The sequence below is a fragment of the Elgaria multicarinata genome, chromosome 14 (assembly GCF_023053635.1).
Source record: "Elgaria multicarinata webbii isolate HBS135686 ecotype San Diego chromosome 14, rElgMul1.1.pri, whole genome shotgun sequence".
NCBI classification, from domain to species: domain Eukaryota; kingdom Metazoa; phylum Chordata; class Lepidosauria; order Squamata; family Anguidae; genus Elgaria; species Elgaria multicarinata.
Window position 1 is genome coordinate 14,229,967 of NC_086184.1, and position 10,412 is coordinate 14,240,378.

The 10,412-nt window shown below is 42.3% G+C and overlaps 1 protein-coding gene and 1 long non-coding RNA gene across 2 annotated transcripts in view; both read left to right on the top strand.

Annotated features, from left to right (window-relative positions):
- Positions 1 to 10,412, top strand: part of URI1 (URI1 prefoldin like chaperone) — a 52,597-nt gene that overhangs the window by 23,185 nt on the left and 19,000 nt on the right. Inside the window, exons 3-4 of the mRNA XM_063141341.1 lie at positions 1,166 to 1,244; positions 2,070 to 2,205. Coding sequence (XP_062997411.1) covers positions 1,166 to 1,244; positions 2,070 to 2,205 — 215 coding nt within the window. The remainder of the gene's footprint in view (positions 1 to 1,165; positions 1,245 to 2,069; positions 2,206 to 10,412) is intronic.
- LOC134408851 (uncharacterized) lies at positions 2,212 to 4,641 on the top strand. The gene is made up of 2 exons (XR_010026141.1): positions 2,212 to 3,564; positions 4,032 to 4,641. It is a non-coding gene; the product is annotated as an uncharacterized LOC134408851 (long non-coding RNA).

Sequence of the window (10,412 nt, forward strand, 5' to 3'; positions counted from 1 at the left end):
CAACAGTTCTGGGGTCCGTTAAAAAACAAACAAACTTAGGATATTTTGTTAAATGCTGTTTAACCTGGGAGAAGAGAAAAGTCTTGACCTGGTGCTGAAAAGATAACAATGTTGGCACCAGGCGAGCCTCATCGGGGAGATCATTCCATAATTGGCGGGACCACCACTGAAAAGGCCCTCTCCCTTGTTGTCATCCTCCGAGCTTCCCTCGGAGTATTGGACTGACTCTATGGGAACACCTGTTTCCCAGGTTTGAAATGATTCTGGGTAGAGATGCTAAAGTCCTATCACTAATGTCTTTCTTGCAGACCAATGGCCTAGGCAAACCTTCCCCAATGGTGTCCCCTGGATGTGTTGAACTACAACTCTAGCATGCCCCAGCATGCCATGCTAGCTGGGGCATGCTGAGAATTGTAGTCCAACACCAGATTGGAGATGGCTGACCTAGATTGCCAGTTGAGGAGGGAACCTGTGGGTACTATGACACCCATCCATGAAGCTATATGAATGTGCCTCAGGGTGGCAAATTTCAAATGAATGGACTAAACATCTATTTTATTTTTACATTTTTTTCAGCTCACTGCCTTACAGGCTGAGCGGTGCACATTGCAGCCAAAGACAGCAGTTGTCTGGAAAGTGGATATCCCCTCTTTACAATTTCCTTTAAACTTCCATTGTAATCTCACAGATTTTTAAAAACAAGAACACAACACTCCATCCTTAAGAAGCAAGTCCAAAAATCTCAAGATTTACAAGTGCAGTCTTATTATATATGTTCTACTCAGAAATAATTCCATGGGAGTTCAATGGGGCTTCCTTCTAATAGGTTTGCAGCCTAATGGTTCTTGACTAAGAAAACATTTCTGAAACTCTCATCTTTAAAGTAGCTGCCTTCTGAGAACCATTTTCTATGCCTGGAAATCGTGCCTTTGTGGCATTGTTTACATTATAGTCACACATCATTTTTCGATAGAAATTCAGGAATTCCTTGAAACCTTTCCCCAAAGGCTCACTTTTTGCAGTCTGTAACCAAGTCAGGTTCCCCCCCCCTGTTCTTTTTATATTTAAAACCTGATTTTAAAAATCGCTAGAAGTTATCTTACTTTGCTCTTAAAGCCCACTGACTTTGGGTATTGGCAGTCACGTGGTTTGAATTTGTCAACAGGAAGAAGGTGGAGAGTGACTATGAAGCACTTCAAGATCGACTTGGCACACTGCCTGACAAACTCTCTTATGATGTCATGGTAGGTAATGTCCTGTTCAATGTAAATAACAGCCAACTGTTTTGCCTGGTTATGTTGTGACCCAGTGCTGATACACCATTCATAAATTACATGGCTCTTCGTGCACCATTTTCCTCCTTCCCTCTGCAATTCTTCTTCCCGTTGTGTTGTTAACCTTGAGTGTTACGTCTGCACTGTTGTTGGCACTCATGAATCTGCAACCACAGTTAGAAGAGGACTTCACAATTCTGGTTTGAGCTAACCATAGTTAGCATTATCATTGGTGCAGGGATCGCTCTACATCATGGCTAGCTCAGAAAAGGAAGGTAATGTGGAAGGATTACCATGGTTAGATCTGGTCTCTACAGCTACTGTAATGAAGGTATAGTAGTTAGTAATGATTGATTATAGATGGTGTTAAATGTATTTTTCTTCTTTCCCATTTAATTTTTTCAAATATATCATAAATTATAGCCTCCACATTTTTGACAGATGTACAACGACATGATCAGACACATTTAATAAAGCTTGTTTATTATATGGAAGTCTATAATTAACTGTGATACACAATAATTTCCTGTGAGGAGGAGAAGAAGCAGGCAGGCCTATTCCCTGAATTTTAAGTCTTGGCTATTGATTTTTTACTTTAGTATAAAAAGCATTTTTTTTATTTTTTTATTTTTGCCTTGAGAATCTTCACTTCAGGCACAACCTTTTCCCCCCTCTCACCTTTACTTAGGAAATCTCAGTTGCTTGAGATTTCCTAATTTCAACCACCGTGGCTTAGCATGTCATCTGAACAGGATCGATGATACTTTCTTACCTTTTGCTTCGTTATTTTGACAGGTACCTTTTGGTCCCCTTGCTTTCATGCCAGGAAGATTGGTTCATACCAATGAGATCACAGTTCTTCTTGGGGACAACTGGTTTGCAAAATGTTCAGCAAAGCAGGCCAGCGGTCTAGTGGAACACAGGAAAAAACGTAAGTATTTCCCCAAATCTCTACAATAGTCATAATTCCATACCAGTTTAAACAGTATCTTCTGAACATCATGTGTGGGTAGAAATCCCTCTGGGGTGGAGGTATTGTTCAAGAAATGTTTACATGAGAACTATCAATAAAAAAGTTCTTTGTTGTGTTGACATGTAGCAAATTAAAATATCAAAATTTCAACTTCCATAGATTAGTTTCGAATCGAACCTGGGTGCGTACCAGAACGTTGCAGTGCTGCAAATGAATTCACAAAATGGCAATACTGATTACATTAACATATGGTACTGTAATACTACTCAATTGAAAATTGCAATAGGCAGTCTTTGATACAAATATTGGCACCAGTCAAAATTGACTGCTGGCATAGAACGCAGGATCATGAAATTGGGTTTTTATATTCTCTGTTTTTATTCATGTTTTGTTTAATGTCCTGCTCCTGTATTTTATGAATGATTGGAGGCGTTCATCATTCTTTTTTCTCTGTTTTACATTTTGTAAGTCATCTTGAATTTTACTTTAAACAACACAAGCACAGACAAGAAATACTTTAGCCCATAAATACAATTCCTCCAAGCAGATGGAATTGATCTTTTCATGCCAAACTTGACCCTTAACCCTCAGAGAACTGTTCAGTATTCAATATTGGTAGAATATCAGACTTATGGGGCTATTTAATGGGTTTGGAACACCATTAAGGATGTAATTCTATACTCAAGTTTCTGCTGCTGCTGTGCTGGCAAAACTCAAGATATGCCTCCAGCAGAACTTCCCAGATGTGATGGTAAGATGGCCTAAACAAGTGGAGCCGTGGGTGACGCAGAGGGGAAGAATGCTTCTGCTGTAGCCTCTATTCCTTCAGTCCATGAGCATCCCCTCACCAATGGTGCAACTTTATACCAGCCCCGGACTTCGGGCAAATAATCCCTTCCCATTGACTTCAGTGGAAGGGCGTGGGGAAAAGACACTCCCATGTTGATAAATGTTGTACTCTCATTGGCATAACAGAAGATAGAATATGTTGTAACTCTGCTTCCAATCACAGCACACACAAGTACATAAACCCTACAAAGGGAGACCACAACTCCGATGATAACCCTATCCTCTGCAACCCATGCGCAGCATAGGGGCTATATCTCTTTGGCCTCAGGTTTTGCACAATAAGCGTGCGTAATGGAGTACTCTGGAGATGGGAAAGGGACACAAAAGGAGCACTTTGCACATCCAGGGGAATTTGAGCACATGGCTAACACTTCTCTACTTAGAACCACAATAGGTGCCTCACCGTGGGACTACAGGCACCCAACTCCATCCCACTCCAACAGATGGGTGTCGGGACACAACACACAGGTAAGCAAGGGAAGGGGGAACACTGACTGTAATGTTTAACTGCTATAATTGTTTGCTAACTCCCCATGTGTGAAAACAGTGTCTTTTCTGAACTGTATAGTGTAGGCACTCACCCCCACAGGCAGGTAAGCTCTTTGTTGACCAAGGCCAGACGCTCCTCTCAAACCATTGCCATTGCTGGCCAAACATTCATGAACAGGATCATAGCCCAGCAGAGGGAAGCCAAACAAGCTGCCACCATACATGCAGTGTCCCGCGACAACCCCAAAGGGGGAGGCATACTCACTGCTGTCTGGCCCTCTCTGATGGGGGAGGGAAGGCTGTGGCATGAGCACTCAGGTGGGCCCGTTCCTTCTCCCTCTTCCGCCCTCACAAACCCCTACTCTGCAACCAGGTTGAGGGACTATGTGCTAATGCTGCTGACGATTGCTCAGTACTTTCTCTGTGTCTCCCCTTGCTCTCCACAGGCTGCTCTTGCAGATACATGACCCATCCCACACCCTGTTCCTTGCTCACCAGAAGGGAGGACCATCTCATGACCAGCAGCAGTGACTTGGATGCTCCTGACTGTTCCCTTGTGGAGTTATTAACCATTTTGCTCCAGTCCAGGCTCCTATAGCCTTACCACCCCCCCGTGCCAGATAACTGTGCAACAGGTAAAGGTGCCCTCATTGTGGAGCTGGTGGTATCAGGAACGCTGCACCCACTACCCAGCTGTTTGTCGAACCACTGTCCAAGACACAGGAGCCAAGCTGGGGCACATGGTTGGCAGCCCTGCACATGTGCCTCTCCCTTTCAGGGTCTTGTGCCTCCAGAATGCTGTTCTCCAACAGCATTTGATTATTTTATTAGTTTTCATCTCATGCGATTGTTTACAGCTCTCTATATGTGATATAGTGATTTAATTGTGGTGGTGTCATGTTTTATGCTGTGTGCTAGTGTTGGATTTTAATGTGGAATTTCTATTATTTTTTATGTTGTCATTTTGTTTTAATTGTTGTACGTTGCCTAGAGGACTCTGTTGAGAGATGACTAATAATTGTAAATAATAATAATAAACAAAGGCTGTGACTCCCACATGTGTCGGGTTTTTTGTTGCTAGGGAGAGTTAGCTGAGAATCCCACCCCCGAGTGGGATCTGGCTTCAGCTGAACTCAGGGTGGAACTTCAAGGGGGCAAGCATTTTAGGGTGCGCAGATGGGGTGCTGCTGCTGTCAGGGTGTATGAACCAGTCAGTGGATGGGGTGGGGTGAAGAAGGATGGGGAGGAACAAAGAGAAGAGGAAATGTAGAGCAGAGGCAATGAGGCCTGCTGGCATGTTGCCTGGCAGGGTTGGGCTATTGGGCAAAATAGAAAGGGTGGATTAATCACATGGGTTCATGGCAGGGGGGTCAATAAGGCTGTCTGGCTTATGCGGTAGTCCAGTTATTCAGCGATTTTTCTGATTGGTTCAGGTATACCTCTGCTCCTTTCCTAGTTGGATTCTACCCTAGATTCAAACCAGGGACCTCCATCAGGTAAGAGGGCCTGTGTGGTGTGGAGGTTAGAGTGTTGGACTGGGACTCCCGAGACCCGGGTTCTAGTCCCCATTTGGCCATGAAGCTCACTGGGTGACTTTGGACCCGTTACTGATTCTCAGCCTAACCTACCTCACAGGGTTGTTGTGAGGATAAAACGGAGAGGAGAAAGAGGACCATGTAAGCCACCTTGGGTGCTTTGCGAGAGGAAAAAAGGAGGGATATAAATGTAATAGTAAGAACACCAGAAGAGCCCTGCTGAATCAGACCAAGGGTCCATCTAGTCCAGCACTCTGTTCAGACAGTGGGCAACCAGGGACCCACAAATAGGACATGGTGCAACAGCACCTTCCCACCCCTGTTTTCCAACAACTGGGGTATGCAGACTTACTGCCTCTGATACTGGAGGTTACACCTAGCCATCAGGACCTGTAGCCATTGATAAATATAATAAATTAAAAAAAATGTAAAACATGAATGATTTTGCCAGACATGCAAAATGCCTCTTCCCAGCCCCATGGAGCGAGGCGCTGGATTTTGCTGCTCTCTGTGTATGCCAGTGCTTGCCCTTGTGGAGTGTCCTCTTCTATCCTGCCTTGGGTGCTTGGGGTTTTGAACACTTGTTAAAGGAAAGCAAGGATAGCCTCTAGCAATGGAAACAAGAAGCCCCCATATAGGCTATAGAGTTCCTAAGGCTAGCTATGCGCATGCATTAACCAGCTAAATGCCAAAGTGCCCCCTTCCTGTAACTTGCAGGAGGAAAAACAGAAAGGAAAGGAACCTCTCGTGCAAGCACTTGAGTCATTGCTGACTCCTAGAGGGACTCCTGCTTTCGCTAACGTTTTCTTGGCAGACTTTGTAGTGGGGTGGTTTGCCATTGCCTTCCCCAGTCGCAGTTACCTTTCCCCCAGCTAGCTGGGTACTCATTTTACCGACCTCGGAAGGCTGGAAGGCTGAGTTGACCTGAGCTGGCTGCCTGAGAACCACCTTCTGCTGGGATCGAACTCAGGCCGTGGGGAGAGTTTCAGCTGCAGTAACTGTCGCTTACGACTGCGCCACACGAGGCTCTCTACTTGCAGGAGAGGTTGCAATATCCCCAACATTCTCTGCCGACAGATGTTTACCTGATCAGTGGATGTTAACACAGGAAAAATCTTACCCATAGTTATCAGCCGTAGTAGTTCAATGGAACCTGAAAGCTATGAGTACCAGTTGCTGGGGAGATGGGAGAAACTTGTTTCCAAGACCTGTGGGATTCTAGCCTAAGTGAACACTTGGTGTGATCCAGCAGGGTTCTTTGTATGTTCTTACCTGTGCAACCACATCTGTCCATTTTACAGATCACAGAATTTGCTATGTATTGTAATATATGAAAGCAAGCTCTCTTTTGGGTAAAACGCATTTAAATTTTACATATCCCAAATGCTATATATTGATGATGATGATGATGATGGTGTTTTTAATGCAAATGAGAGAGCAAACTATCAGGAAGTTTTTTGAATGTTAAAAATGAATAATAGAATGGCTTCTACGGGGGCTAATAAGACAGTCCTACTCCTTACTACAGTAAAAAAAAACACCACCAAGTACAGTCTGTATAATATGCCCCCAAAAATACGTATTCTTTTGAACCTTGACAGAGTAGAGCTCCGATATAATGTCTGATCTGAACAGAAGGGTGCTGGCAAGTACTCTTTCAAAGCTGCAAATCATACTTGCAGATTTGGTATCTAATTATAATCTATTAGGTATGCTTTTAATACCCCTCAAATGTATGTTGAAGACCCCCCAATAAAAACTTTGTTAAAATCCAGATACAGTTACTTTGGTGCCAAATCCTCCTACGCAATCCCTTAAAAGCAAGAAAATAACAAGTTACATTAAACAAAACTTCTTTACTGTGCCTTAACACCCACATGTCAAATTAGCAGCTCTTGCTGACGACTTAGTACCTCCACAATGTGTGTTGCCCTCCACCTCCAACATATTTGGGTAAACAATGCTTCCATTACATTTTTCCAGCTCTCACCGAAGAAAGACCCCCCAATTGCATCTCCAGCCAAAAGCTGCATTAGCATGCTTTTTACTCTATGCGTCTGTGCGTTGATTAAGTGTTGGATGAATTATATTTTGTGAATTTTAACAGTATGATTGAAGACAATTTACTCTCATAATACCAGTTGCGTAAGGGAATTATACAATATGGTGATGCTATATGAGAATATTTACACTAATATCTCCAGTGGAGGAAATTCATAATTAAGGCTGCATATCTACCTGGGAGAAAGTCTCACTGAACACATGGGGCTTCCTTCTGAGTAGACATGCATAGGATTGCACTGAAGGTTTCTGAAGTTTCCCCTGCCAACACCGGAAGTCTCCATTCAGTTTGCAGATGGGCTTTCTCTGTTCAGGAATGAGTAATTTTGCAGCCAGATCTACCCATAAAATACAAGTGATTTCTTAAGCCACTTCTGTATTAGGATATGACCAATGCATCGTCCCAAACACAAATGGAGCTCTCATATGAATGCTAGAAAGTTGGCTAGGAGAAAGCCATGTTTCATGTTCATGAAACATCTCCATCGTGACAGACTAACCAAAAGATCTCTGCATTAATTCTGCAGACGAAAAGCCCACAACTGACTTGGTCTTAGTGGTTGTTCTCAATCATTCAATATATCATTATTAACAGTCACCCATACACACATACATACGGTTTATTGAGTTTATTTTCATAATCATTAAGCGGCATGCAATGTCTTAATCAGACCTTTATATCTTACTACTGATAAAGTAGTTCATGGTTTTTAAATGACAATATAATTGTGACTACCCAATCCCAATATCCCTTGGATGTGTCCAATATGAGAAGACTGGTTAGATTTATTGGATTAGATGTATGTTTTATAAAAGTATATGTTATGCTGCTGCCATTTTGATAGATCAATATCAATACAGGAACAGTGCCTAATGGAGCACTACTATCTTACTCCTAAAAATGTCATGTGAAACCATGTTTTTTTTACTTACTGAGCCATATGTGAAGCCAAATATTAATATCATGGACTTTGGATTAGTTGTATTGTCAGTAGGTTGTCATATTTGGGTGGAGGTGAATAAATCCAAGAGGTTTGGCTATATTCCAACACTGTGAAGTAAATTTTCCTGCTAAATAACTAGATCTTTTTGTTAATCAGTAATTTGAGCACTATGATAGAATAGGAAATAACCGCTTAGATGGGGGGTCAGGATGAGGAGAGAATGTTGGTAGGCTGCATTATCCCAATTTCCCCACTCAACTGTGGGTCTGGCAATGGGGTCAGCCCACCATAGCTGGAGTGATGCCAGGTGCATCTGAAAGGAGAGAACCTCCCATGATGGTTTGCTTCTGAGTGACCAAAAGGATTGCTGGATGAAGTACTCCAGACTCTGAAGGGGCTGCTGACCCTTAAGGACAGAGTCTGGATTAAGAATTTTGAGCAAACTCCCTTCCCCTTGGTACAGGTGTGTTCACTAAATCCTGGAGATGTTGTCATGGAGGATTTTATCAGCCATATCTTCCAGAATTCATTGGGAACCTTTGAGAAATACAGGCATCAGCATCCATCCCAATGCTGCTGTTTTTTATGCTGTGCATTGAATTTCATTCATTCATTAATTCAACTAATTGATCTTTACTTTTAAACATTGTTCCTTACCTGGGATGCTAAAATACTTGGTTTCCTTTGCTGGCTTATCCAAATAGGTATCAGAGCTAATCAAGTTCACTGGAAAGCCATGTCACTGTTCCCTAAGATGATCAAAGGTGACAAAAGTTGGGTAACAATCTTCAGTACAATCCTTCTTATAAGACATTTAAGAGGCTTAAAGTTCAAGATAGAAGGAGAAAGACGCTCTGAAGCTCCAATCTAAGGACTTGTCCTTTGCTGCTCCTGGAATTAGATTTTGTTTACATTTATTTACATTTTCTGTTGTAAAGCAATATACAATAAAATAGAGTACTATAAAAGAACAGAATAGTCCTGGAGATTCTTCTGTTACAGAAGCATTTGCAGTGTTTGGTTGTATCTTTATTAAGATCTGCTCCCTTACATGTATTTTTCCCCCTGGAGGTTTTCTTTCTCTTTCTATATGTTCCATTATGCAACCACTAGGTGGCACTGTGGTATAGCAGAATTGTGCAAATATACTCGGTTTCGTGCCTCCATTCACAAAACCCCCCCAAACTTTCCTCATTAGAAAAACAACAACTCAATACTGGTTACAAAGCATGGGAGGATGACCTGCAGGATGACAACATTGTGTAAAGCATTTGCAAGCTACCATGACTGAGGGATCATAAACATACAATAAATGCTTCATATAAAAAGGTTCCAGATCTCTCCTGCATGTCTTTTTTTTATAATGGATAACTGTATCTGCTGAAGGGCCCAATTCAGGTTGGGGCATGGCACTGGGAGACTTAAAACAAACAAACACATTCCCCCATTCTTAATCTTATAAAAATACTGTTTGCTGCTCAGGGGAAAATGCGCAGGTACCTGTACAGTATCTCTATGCCCCACCCCCACCCCCACACGAAGCAAAAGGCAGCTCAAGCAAGATTGGGAAAAGGGTTCAGCCCTCTGCCCTTGTGATGTGGCTCTGATCTGAAATGTGGGCCTCTGTGACTATGTTTACTCACAGGATCTCGCGCCAGCTCATCTAGTTGTGCTCTGATGTAAGTAGAGTTTTACCCATTATACAGAATGAATGAATAAACTGAGGTAGTAAACCCCAGCAACCCTAAAACAGCCCATCCTGTGTATGCATGGCCCCCTTATCCCTCGCCGACACCGAATGTAACCCTTAGAATAATTCTGGGCTGTACCACTTCAGACAGGAGTGTGGAAGGGTGAGTCATTTTTTACATTCTCTCTCACCTACTGTAGCTTTTTTTCTACTGTGCTACTTCACTGCATGTTGGAAAAAACAATCAAAACTATGAATTCCCACCGCTGTAGTCTGAAATGGTACAGTCCAGACTAATACCCACCTAATTGTGCCTAATACATAATTAATCCTGCACAGATATGTATGTGTATAAACATTGTTTAAAGCGAAGGGGATACACATCTGGGCAAGATCAAAGTTTGACAATCTGAGATTCTGTCGCTACATGATAGGCTTTTGAAGCAATTATGGCCCAGAAAGTTTTCAAAGGTCACATGAAGAAGAATTATAATTTTATTTGGTCATAAGTGAGAAACCTTTAATTTATAAGAAATTCTTAGAAGCCTTTGGAAGAAACAAAGTGTTGGATAAGGTAGTTAATGCTTACAGAGTCAT